This window comes from Electrophorus electricus, chromosome 19 (assembly GCF_041902795.1).
Source record: "Electrophorus electricus isolate QZ-2024a chromosome 19, ASM4190279v1, whole genome shotgun sequence".
Lineage (NCBI taxonomy): Eukaryota > Metazoa > Chordata > Actinopteri > Gymnotiformes > Gymnotidae > Electrophorus > Electrophorus electricus.
Window position 1 is genome coordinate 17,893,617 of NC_137515.1, and position 12,222 is coordinate 17,905,838.

The window sequence follows — 12,222 nt, forward strand, 5'->3', positions numbered from 1 at the left end:
TTTTCTGTTGCTGTAATATTTTATCTGTACGTGTGTACATTACTTTTGTGATCTGTGATAAACTGCACTCAGTGTGCCAGAACAAGCTCCTGTACGCGCCAAGTACACTGAAATAAAAGACTGTGCACCCATGAGAAACAGAGTACTAGGAATTCACTAACAATTTAAAAGGGCAACGAATCAATGCATGACCGATCAGAGGAACGAACCAACGAAATGGCAAATGAATTAATTCTTAATTTTAACTCCACACAGGCGCTTTCTAAACGAGGTATAAACATTAAATATGGGTTACATCACATCGCCCTCTCCTGGACACATGTTGCTTGATTTCATATAGCATTTCTAATCTGAGATGTTCATCTGTCGCGTAGTTCCAGAAGAGTAATGGGATTTGATATTCACACGCAGTATCCTAATTCTCACTGTTACTGAACAATTTTGCCTAAACCTCCCAAACGTTGGTTTGTAGTGGCTGTAACTATGAGTGAATACACATGACACCGGGGGTAGTGTAACTCGTTTTAACCAGGCGCACGTCACTTTTTAACCTTTCCATGCCGTACAGTTCGTTTATGAGTGGCTGGAAGAAGATGACACATGACACTAATCTGAAGTCAGTTTCGCAGTATTTATTTTGTATCCATTAATGCAAATCATATAACCGTGAAACGTGCTGGCGTTAGATTAAATGGATCAACTTGACATGATGGTGTTTTCTAGCAAAGCCTGGCAGCGTCTGGCACTACAGGCGACCTGTTAAAACGATGCAAGAGAGATCTGACCAATAAGATTCTTTCAAATAATATTTGGGCGGGACTCACTGCGCGCAGACGTTACGCTGCCGTGAGACCATGGCTGGAGTTTTAAAGTACGGTGAATTGGTGAGAAGACTAGTTAAATAAATGATAAGTGTTTTCGGACATCTGATTTGGTAGATATCTGAGGTGGTTGTGTTTACGTCTGTCGATCATTTCCATCCCCAAATAACTCACTTCCTCTTCATTTTGCAGCACGCCTGCTCTGGTCCTGCTGTTATGTCGGCTAATGCTAACCTAGCTAGCTAATGTCAAGCTATGCACTTGCCATATCAGGAGTATTTTTGTAAATTATTTCCGCTTGATGGGAATGTAAGAAACGGCTTGCGATTTAAAAAAAAAATCTGACTTCTCTCGTTACGCAGGACAAAATATAGGGTTTAGACGTTTGCTAGGAATTTATCTCGTACATGTGCTTTCACGGCGTGACATTGCATGCCTTTGGTTAGCACGTTAGTGGCCTGCTGTTGACTCACGTTACACGGCGATCAGGAAGCTCACAGCAAGGGAGATCGCACCTTAAATGCTGAAATACAACATCTGATAGCTGCTGCCTGCAGAGAAGGGCCACTTTCAGATCATAGCTAGCGTTGGCGTTGCTCAGCACACGTGGACTAACATGTTCCAGTCCGTTCATCCGTTCCTGAGTGCCCGCACCATTCGTCTGCGGTGCTCGACTGCTTTCAGTGAGTGCAAAGCACCCAGTAAATCAGGCACCGTGGCCTGGCTGGGTCGGCGCGTGGGACTGGTACTCACGTGGCTTCAAAAAACAGGGGAAGGCACGCGTGAACTTGGTTGTGTTAAAAAGAAGAAGAAGGAAGGGCTGATGTCCATCTTGGTCAACCACTGTAGTTTTGTCACAGGACAGAGATTACGACGAGCGTTTCAGATTGCCGAACTGTACTCAAACCTGTACTCCGAGAGGACTAGGTGGACGTTGGTTGGCAGTATATGGCGCAGGCTGCAGAGCAAGCATGCTCCTGCAGGAAAACTGGCAGCTGCACTGGCTGGAGTCTTCATGTGGGAAGACGAGAAGATAAGAGATGACGAAATGGGAAGGTCGGTACCCCAGTGTTTTTTTGCGGGGGGGGTTTGAGTGAAGCTCAATACTAGAATTCTGCTGTTACGCATGTACATGTGTGTTTGGCTCCTGTGCAGGTGTGTAAAGGAGCTGCAGGCACTGGATGCCGCGCGACCGCTGGCTGCTACCGCTGCACGAGGGAGTAGGCAGACAGATGCTGGCTGGGAGGTCGTCATGGAGGAGAAATCATTCAGAGTTTGGAGGAGACCCATTGAAGGAAGCCACCTCTTTGAGTACAGAGGTGAGTCTGTGGACTGTGCATGTCTGACCCTGAGCCATGAACAAGGTTGTGACACTGTACTCCTCAAGGCCTGTAGTACTGCATCAGTACCGACTGATATGTGCTCTTTTGTGTCCTTTAAAACACTGTATTGTACTCCTGCATAACTTTACCATAATGTACTATACTCCTCCATCACTTTACAGCTGTGTACGATGCTCATACATAGCATCACCCTGGGATACCATACTCTTGCTTAACTCTGAGCTTTCTGGGCCTGTACATTTATCGTTTTCTTTCTTTTCCAGTATTTGGTTCATACACTGACATTACCCCCAGACAGTTCTTCAATGTCCAGGTACTGAAAAATTGTATTTTTTGACAAATTTAGTCAGTTTTGGTTTAAGCATGTGCCTTGATCAGTTTCTGCGCCATTTACCCATCACCAGCACTATATTTTTTTATTGGTTGTAGTATCCGTATGCCTGACACTTATGTACTCCTCTCTGCTTTAGCTGGACACCGAGTACAGGAAGAAGTGGGACGCTCTGGTCATCAAACTGGAGGTGGTGGACAGGGACCAAAGCACGGGCTCCGAGATCATCCACTGGGCCACACATTTCCCTGTAAGCAGTGAATCCCAGGCTCCCTGTCCCTAGCAGGAAACAAGTCGGCTTGATTCGATATTTGCTACAAATTTCTTGTATATGAATCTTTTGGGTCTTTTCCTGGGGGACCACAAATGGCTCCAATGATGTCATAATTTAATTTTCAATTGTGTAATCTAGATTGGATTACTTGTTCACACAAAAGTAAATCCCGTATTTCTTACAAGGTTCATTCTCTTGCGTATCGTCATGGTGTGGTTGGATCTCGGGCCTTGGAGTGCTCAGAATAAGAATTTCAGTGGTCTGTTCTTGTTGCTCTCATGCACAGTATCCCATGTACTCCAGAGACTACGTGTATGTGCGCCGCTATGATGTGGACCCAATGAACAAATTGATGATCCTCGTGTCCAGGTGAGTGCTGGCCGCCTCTCCCGCCTCTACTCAGCATTTTTAAAAACTGCGTTTGTAAGCTTTGGTCTGTAATGGCTGTCTGTGGTAGAGCGGTGGAACACCCCAGCGTGCCCGAGACAAAGGAGTTTGTTCGTGTTCACTCATATCGCTCCAGAATGGTCATCCGTCCCCACAAGTCCTTTGATGAGGTGAGCACAGAAGGGTTCTTCTCTAGCTGTGTCCTGCATTGTAACTGCATTGTACTTCTAGAATAAATGTATATATTGAGTCAGGCCATTTTGAAGTTCATATATTCTTTTTAAGTACATACAAGTGTGTGTGTGTGTGTGTGTGTTGGCGTTAATGCAATTTAATTTATTGATATATGTAATATTTAAATTGTAAATGAGTGTGTATGTTGAATTTGTTTGTTTATTTCTTTGCTAAATGGTTAAAGCCTAAAAGCCTATTAGGTTTCGTGCATAAGTTGACCATCTTCCCGCTTATCACAGATCACTCTCTGACTGCTGGGCTGCTCTTAGCAAGATATTTTTGGGTGGTGGACCAGTCTTGACTCGGCAGCAACAATGGCATGTGTAAATCCACAGCTGTGCCTGATAACACTGTGCCAACTCAGCACTGCTGCCATACCACTACCATATCAGTGTCCCTGCTATGTTGAGAGTGGGCTCACCACCAAAATGGTCAATCAGCTGTGTCCTTCTTTGGGAACTGACCAATCAGCAGTGTTCTGTGGTCAAAGACTGACCATCAGCAGTGGCTTAGCTTCTTGAGAGCAGATCCTGGGTCAGTTTTTGCCAGGCTTGCTGAACCATGTTACATGGACAGCCGATGCTGTTTGTAGATCAGCACTCTTTTACAAGTAAATCTATAGACTCAGATCCTGTCATCGTGTTCCAACAGAATGGGTTTGACTACTTGCTGACCTATAGTGATGACCCCCAGACAGTCTTCCCCCGCTACTGCCTGAGCTGGATGGTGTCCAGTGGTGAGTTCTCACCCGTCTCCTGCTACACATTAGGTGCTCCTATAGCTCACCTCACAGAGCAGATAGAGCAGGGTGCTAATAACATCAAGGTAATGGGTTCAGTTCTGAGGGAGTGCACATCCTATCATACTGATAAATATGTATGTTCCTCTGGATAAGAGTGTCTTTGCAGCTCCAAGTAAACCTCTGATCTGATTACAGCAGTACTGGGTGGGTTGTGTTGCTTTCTATTTTGTGTTTTCAAAACTGAAAATTGACTACAGGGTGTGAAAACAGTCAGGATTCAGTATAAGCAAAACAAATTTATAAAAAAAACAATATTGAGCAGTGCTGCAGTTAACACTTCCATACAAATGCAGTTATGTTCATGTGCAGCTTGTTGGTTTACGGTTGTGAAGTTGTCCCACTCAGCAGAAACAGCTGAACTGTGATCTGTGTTTATCTTTGGGGTGGGGTGCCACACTTTATTTTTCCCCTGCGTAGGTGGTTGCACTCGAGTGACGATTCCTCCAGGATTTCATTGCTTTAACTGTGTCTTGTGATTTCATCTCCTGTTCACCTGGGCGTGTGGATTAGCCCGAACGCTCTCACATGATCTCTTACTCTCTCAGGCATGCCCAATTTCCTGGAGAAGCTCCACACCGCTGCCCTCAGAGCTAAGAACATGGAGGTCCACATTCACGACTATGTCGGTGTTCCAAAGCTGGCACAGCAGGTTCCCCCTGAGCGGCTAGAGGACGACGTGCATGCTGCGGGCTCCACCCGCATCTACGCTTGAGCCTGGCGTTGTGCGGGCTCCACCCGCACCTACGCTTGAGCCTGGCGTTGTGCGGGCTCCACCCGCACCTACGCTTGAGCCTGGCGTTGTGCGGGCTCCACCCGCACCTACGCTTGAGCCTGGCGTTGTGCGGGCTCCACCCGCACCTACGCTTGAGCCTGGCGTTGTGCGGGCTCCACCCGCATCTACGCTTGAGCCTGACATTGTGCGGGCTCCGCCCACACCTACGCTTGAGCCTGGTGTTTTGCAGGCTCTGCCCACATCTACACTTGTGTCTGAACTTCTGGTCCGTTGTACGTGTGGGTGCTAATGCACAAAGACAGAGTGCTTTAATGGGATCCAGGTGGTCAGCACCACAGGGCAGACAGAACAGAACCACCAGCTGCAGCCAGCGGAGCTTCCTTGCCCGCGCAGCAGTTCCTAACATGCACAGTAGAACCTTTTTGCCTCTCTCTCTTGGCCGTGACGTCTTTCTCTGTGGCTTGACCTCAGCACGTCCAGGATAACTCGGTGAAGCTCACGGAGAGCTTGGGGCTGAAGCTGACCGTGATGAAGCAGTGATGTGCTGAAGCAGTAAGTCAGTCGGTCGGTCGACTGCACTTGTCCACGTCTGCAGGCCTATGGGAGAACGAGCTTCTATGCTCACTTCTCTCCTTCATCCTCCTCTGCCTTTAGCAGAACATGACATGCACAGAACCGCAAATGCAGCACTGCTCACTCCTGTGCATATCTGCATCTGTGTGTGTCTGTAGTTTTTTTTTTGTTTTTTTTCCCCCCCCCCCAAACTTCAGTTTTTTAAGCCCTTCAGCTTTCATGAGTGAACCAGCATCTCCTGAACGGAGGAGTATGTGTCTTCCAGTGCTGACATCCTCTCTCTGTGGCACTGTGGTAAGGCACTGGAGCAGGCTGCTAGCCCACTCTGCTTACGTTCTGCTAAGACGCAGTCGCCTGCAGTCATCGTGCTCCTAGCTTGGTGTCCAGCAACATGCTTGCTTAACCAGAATGCAATTCCATGTTTATAATTGACTTCAACCCAGAGCCAGGGGTTTCTACCTTAGGCTGTTCCAGCTTAGGTTTGACGTAGCCATCGTTTAAGTATAAGGGCTGGAGAAATGCGTGCTAGTTGCGTGTTTAGTTTAGTTTCCCTTTATCAACTTAGCCTCCCTGTTTGTACAGCCTCCGCCCTCCTGTGCAGGGTGAGGGTGTAGGAGCAGATGGACACTGACATGCAAAGAGCTGTGCACGTGGAGTGGAGAATACGGAGGGATGGGCACGTGCAGGCTGATAATTAGGCAGAGGATTTCTGACCAATTCCACAAAGGGTATAACCGTGTGTGTGTGTGTCCATGATGTAAAGCCTCAAAGTCCAAATATTAACAGCTCACAATGTCTCGGATAAAACCTAATTCAGAAGCATACTGCCGCTGAGACATGTGTATGCTGAAGGACATTTCACTGCAAGTGGGGAGGTGAATATAGATTGTTGGTTAAGAAAATTATGATGAAATAATAGTAAATTAACATTTCCATACAATGTTGCATTTCAGGTTTTATGTTTTTCTTATCAGTCTTTTTGTTGTTGCTTAATTAAATTTGGGCAGTTTGAAGAATTGATCATTCGACTTTCAGATTCAATGTTTTTGTAACTTGGCAAGCAACTTGAATTATACGAAATATGACTGCGTTAAAATTGGCCATTTTGCACTTCAGAAGTTCATAATTTGATTAAATGATTGATTTTTCTGAATGCATTAGTTTAATTGCATCCAAATGCTAAAAGAATTTTAGCACTTATGTTGACTTGTACAATCAGTACAGTATGTGCATGATGTCTGTTACAGTGTAAATGTTTAAGAACTGTTGGCTGAAAAGGAAGGGTGTTTCTGGATTTCTGAACAGGTTGATGATTTAAATAAAGTGACTGACCTAAAGTCCTTTAGAAGGACAAGGAGGCTGAGTGACCGTTCACTGTGTTGCCTTGAAATAAGAACTTGCATACTGGAATCTTCTGATTTTTAATCCAAGCAGGCGGCTTTGGAGCATAGGTAATGTTCCCCTGGACTCCACAGAGTCGCGTCTTACTGGTTTGGAGATGCTGACGGGTTTGTTTTTTCTTTTTGGTGCTTCTGCTGCCCCTAGTGTCACGCCTTTTTTTCCACATGTACATCGACTGTCACATTCTACCAAATAAGCCACACTTGTTGAGACAACATCTTGAATTCAGGGACAACAGAAAGCAGCCAAAAATATCCATCTTCATTGCATGTGTCTTTTGTTACAATAAATATAGATTTTTTAAAAAATATTTTGTAGTTTGCTTTTCCTAAATCTTGTAACTGAGAAAAAGACATTGTTTCCCATGCGATGTAAATAACAGTGTAATTAAGCTCAGTAGTGTGGAGAAGAGGGCTGTTTGTGAGGGGAATCAGCACTGGTGTTCTGTTGCCATCCCTGAGACTTTAACATGTGAACTGCAGCAGGACTGCTGCCCTCTGGAGTCTGTGTGTGAGTTAGCTGGTTAACTGCTGTCTGTTGAGCTTCATTCAAAATGCAGGGGTGGGAAGGAGTGTACTGTATCCAAGATGTTTCAGATGTGTGTCCAGTGCTTGAAAATGCTCATCTCAAAGTGAATGTAATGGTCAATGATTTGTAGTTTTTGACTCACGTTATTGATTGATTCTTTTCATTGTTTCTACGTTTGGTTGGCTGATCTGTGTGTAATAATTGCTATAAAAACAAAAAGGAAAAACAAATTGCTTGGCTGTCATTTCTTTATCTGTTACTTTGCCAGTAAGTTACAATAACGTCATTAATTCTTACATGCATGTCTAATACAGATATTTTAATGGGATACTATTTAATTTATTTGCATTTCTGACACTCTGTTTGCCAGTGCAGCAGTCCTGGAGGGACTGATTCACAGTTTAGGGTTACCCCAACCCAGCTGCTAAAAAGATGATCAGCCCCTGATCATAACAGGGAAAGCACTAAGGCGTGGGGTTGCCTCCCCAAATTGGACCCAAGGATGACTTCAGCAGGGTGTGGCGTAGGCAGGAGAGCTGTATTTGGTGCTTGTGTGCTCACTGTTCTTGTGAGTGACACAACCTACTATGCCAAGACGATTTGTGTGGAGGACGAGGGGGGTGTATCTGTCAGGCAGATGAAGGGCGGGGCCACAGTTGCAGTACATCTTTGCTGTGACAGGACTGCATCTGCTCCAGCTCGGGTGAGCCCTGTCCCAGACTAATTTAGTCAAATGTGTTTTGTTCACTGAAGAGTTTTGAATGCTTTGGCGTTCTGAAAAAAAAATCAGCATTTACTGACTGACTAAATTTACTCTTCACATTTTTAATACCTTTCTCTTGATTAGTGAAGGTAACATCGTCCATTTTAACTGATACACCTTAAGACTCATTCACCTTGAACTGTTTACAATTCTTTGTGCATATTAAGCCTGTCTACAGCCCTTAAACGGGAGTCTTTGTGTGAAGATGGTTGGCGTGTGTGAACAGGACAGCATGTGTTCCCAGTAGTCTTCCTTCAGCCTTTTAGAAAATGGGATTGAAGAGACCTTCCGTTTGTATTAAAATAATTGATTATGAAGTATAAGGTCCTGTAAGTGCAGCATATGCAGTTATTTGATGTGATGGGCTTTTAAAAAAGTGGTTCATCATGCTGAAGTGTGTGGAATAATAATTTGGGGTGTGTGGAATTATCTGTAATGTGGGTTTAGTTTGCAGCTAATCTGCACTGTTACTGAAACACTGTTGATTTCCTGTAGTGTAACGAAGTAACAGAGAGACTGCACAATTCTATATGAATAAGACACGTATATGGAAAGCTGTGGTCCACCCAGCTAATGCAGATTGCTTTTAGTTCATACCAGGACAGCTTCTATCAATCACTATCTAACGAGATCACTGATTGGCTGCCAGTGTTGTGCTGTAATCAGCCATGTCTTTCTAGTGGCTGGAATCTTGTATCGCCACCTATGCATTCTGGGTGTAGTGTCGCAGTTGTAAAATAATTAAAAGGAGGAGGGAAAAATCTCAGAGAAACCTTTTTTGGCTGAACTAAACTTGAAGGTGTTTAGAGTTTATTTTTAGCTACCAGTAACTTCTAAAAATTATGTATGAGGTGTAAAAGAGACAGCCAGTTTTCTGTTTATTACCGTAAAAAAGGAAACTTTTGTTTATTGAGACTTGATTTTGTTAAATTATTCGGACAAAATTAAAACAATGCTACACCCATTCATTTATCCGCAATAGATGATTTAGCTGACTCATTTACATAACATGCATTTTATTTGCCAATTCAATAGCAACCAAACTGCAGGATCTATGAAGCAGAACATTTAAAACAGCTTAGTTTAGCCTGTGTGGGACTTGGGTGGGAACTACAGTATATCAGTGGTGATTATAGGGAGCCGTTAATGAGCTACAGTCTGCCCCCTGCTGGGAAGAGTGGGAAGGACTAGAGACATTTACTATACAACCTGTTCGCCAGTGAACCCGCTGACTTTCAGCAACCGTGTCATTATGTCACATATCCCTTGATGTGTATATTTTATCTTCATAAAACAAAGTAACTGTGTTACAGCCCACATTGTATTTTTCCACTGGCTACAAAACATAATTTTGGCAGACACATTTGTTTGATCTCCAGCTGATTTATTGAAATCTGAGAACGATATTTGGCCCATAGATTGAAAACAGGCTTTTTAACCAACTGTCAACCAGTATGGCATTTTGAAATGGTTGACTGACAAATCATATTTTGAGAATGGGGTGCATCACTGGCTTGTTGCAAGCCACGTTATATTTCAACAGGACTTTACAGTGTTCATTTCATATTTGGACAAAGGAACACTGAATGACGACCCAGATTTAACCATTTCTTTTGTACCTCAGGTTCTTTGTTTAATCGACTCAGTTATAACCAGCCAACGTAATGCAGCAATATTTTCTAAAATGCTCATGCTTTTTTTTTTACCAAATACATTTTCTGATGGGCAGATGATTGCCAAGGTCAACAAGACAGCAAAACATGTCAAAGCACTGAGATCTACAAAGGAGTGCCATTTAATATAGATATTTAGTGACAGAAGCCCAAGGTGAATATTTGAATATTTTTCACAGACTAGACCAACCCAAAAACCTGCAGAATTTGTTGTTTTCTGATTTAAAAAAAAAAAAAAAATCATATCATTCTTTATTTCTGAAGATGTTGACAAACGAAGCACAAGACATGATGAGGTAACTAAAGAGGGTCATGTTCCAGGTTCCACTGACTCTATGAGAAAACTGACTGGAGAACAGACAGACTGAGAGAAGAGGAAGGAGAGTGTGCTCACAAGTCTCCAAAGTGCTTGGCACAACCATGGACACGCGAGGAACTGCATGGTTAGATCAAGCACAATGGCGTCCTGGGCAGAGACATGGGGCCAATCGAATCATCATCTTTCTCTAGAACAACCCAAGCAGAATGCAGCATCGCACAAAGCTTTTCACGCATACCAACTGGTTCGCTGTCATGGGAGAGGTGAGTAGGCTAAGGTCTTGAAATGAATCCAGTGTATGAATGGCAGATGTAGGATATCCATGGAACATTGAAGAAATGGATGATGGAGCAAAAAAATAAAAAAGGAAAAAAAAAGTAAACTCAAACGTCAATGAATGAGAAATCCTTCAGCGATGATCAGAGAACGACTCCACAATTCAGCAACTCATTCTCTCCCTTCACTTTTTAACATTCGTTTCCATTCGAGATGCCGGACCAAACGGGGCGAATTGTAGAAGAGAGTAAACCAAAAAAAAAGTGGGATTAGAGTGTTTGGTGGTAGCTGAGTTTCGTGAGGTTGCGATGACCGAAGCGGAGGCGATGTCTCCTCTGAAGGGATACAGGAGGACGTGTTAAAGAACCAGAGCAACTCAGGACATCTGCAAAGAAAAAAAAAAAAGATTAGTCATAGGTCGTACTCTCACTGCAGAGAAACGCGGGCACCGCCCTTTCTGCGCCAAAACTGCGTCAAACTCCACCTCCACCTAACCAAACTCCACCCCTACCTAAAATCTGATACCTCCCTCTTATCTTTAAAACTAACAAACTGGCATTAAAAAATATTGTTAAAAAGATTAAATAAATACAACTGAAATGGTATAGCAAATGCATCGTTTTGTAAAATAAAAGATTTTGTTATGAGTGAATTAGTATTAGTTTTTCCTTTTAGAAAAGCCAATATAAATTGAGTTTGCTGGTGACATGGTGGGCTAAGACAGTCTCTCAAGGTCTGGCCCCAAAAAAGTAGTCCAAGGACAAAGATGGAGGCAAAATCACTGCTTGTCCTACATGAATTTGCAAAAACTAAATGAATTTTCATTTATAATTTTCAAAAGCATGCTTTTTTTTCCCGTCCAGAAATGGTGACTGTAATGTTTTCTCACATAGATCATCAACCTAAAAGCACAGCACATCTGCCCACAGAGTGCCTATTCGGTTAGGGAAACAACCCCAGTCTTCAGACTCGCCATCCATCTGAGGGGTAACCTTGTTACTCTCATACTTATCATTTCCCTGGAGATGGTTTAGTCACAATGGGATAAATGGTTGCGCTAATCAACTCTTAAGGTCCAGCAACTGGACCACTTAGTAAGATGAAAAGGAACAGGACAAACATGACCAGGGGTGAGGGTTTGAGATGGGCATGGGCATTTTGATGTTCTGTAAAGTGGAAAGCATTGGTCTAAGAGCATAATGGACAATGTATGAATGAGTGAATCAATGAAATAGCAAGATCTCCTTTCAAGAGTTCTGTTCTTACCATGTTTCTGAGGATGGACTGACACCTTCTTGGGAGGATCCACCCTGTAAGATTTATGCAGTTGGTGTATATCTGTATATGATTTAAAAGAGAATCTGCAGTCTTATTTTTGCTCTCTTAAGAAAAATGTTTAAAAGTGCTTGTTCCAGCAACATTTGCCAGTACAAACTTACAAAAAGCTGGAGAATGGCTTTCAAGATACCAGTGTCCTCTTGGTCCAGGAACACCCTGTCAGATTTGACGCAATTCTGTGAAAAGAAAAGTAAAACAAGTTAAGCACTCATCACCCGATACCATTCTGTAAATTCCATACCTCAGTTCTGGACTTGCTCCGGCACCGTCCAACCAGTGAGCGAGGACGAGGATCTTGCTGTGGTTGTGGCGCTGGCGGCTAAGAGAGGGCGGTTAGGGTAAGTCAGTGGTGCTGCTCTGAGCCACCCGGGCGTCCAGACTGGGCAGCCGACTGACCCAGACTGAAGACAGAATCTCCTGATTGTC

At 43.7% G+C, this 12,222-nt stretch overlaps 1 protein-coding gene and 1 long non-coding RNA gene across 2 annotated transcripts; one reads left to right on the forward strand and one right to left on the reverse strand.

Annotated features, from left to right (window-relative positions):
- Positions 1-814: 814 nt before the first annotated feature.
- On the forward strand, positions 815-7,657 carry stard7 (StAR related lipid transfer domain containing 7). Its single transcript, XM_027006494.3, has 8 exons — positions 815-1,877; positions 1,977-2,140; positions 2,428-2,477; positions 2,635-2,745; positions 3,056-3,138; positions 3,227-3,326; positions 4,042-4,126; positions 4,738-7,657. Exons 1-8 carry the CDS (start codon positions 1,438-1,440, stop codon positions 4,902-4,904), a joined length of 1,200 nt encoding a protein of 399 aa, XP_026862295.2. The 5' UTR covers positions 815-1,437; the 3' UTR covers positions 4,905-7,657.
- A 2,678-nt stretch (positions 7,658-10,335) lies between these two features.
- Positions 10,336-12,175, reverse strand: LOC113575170 (uncharacterized). Its single transcript, XR_003410387.2, has 4 exons — positions 12,038-12,175; positions 11,898-11,972; positions 11,725-11,768; positions 10,336-10,843 (listed from the first exon to the last, which is right to left on the reverse strand). It is a non-coding gene; the product is annotated as an uncharacterized LOC113575170 (long non-coding RNA).
- Positions 12,176-12,222: the final 47 nt, after the last annotated feature.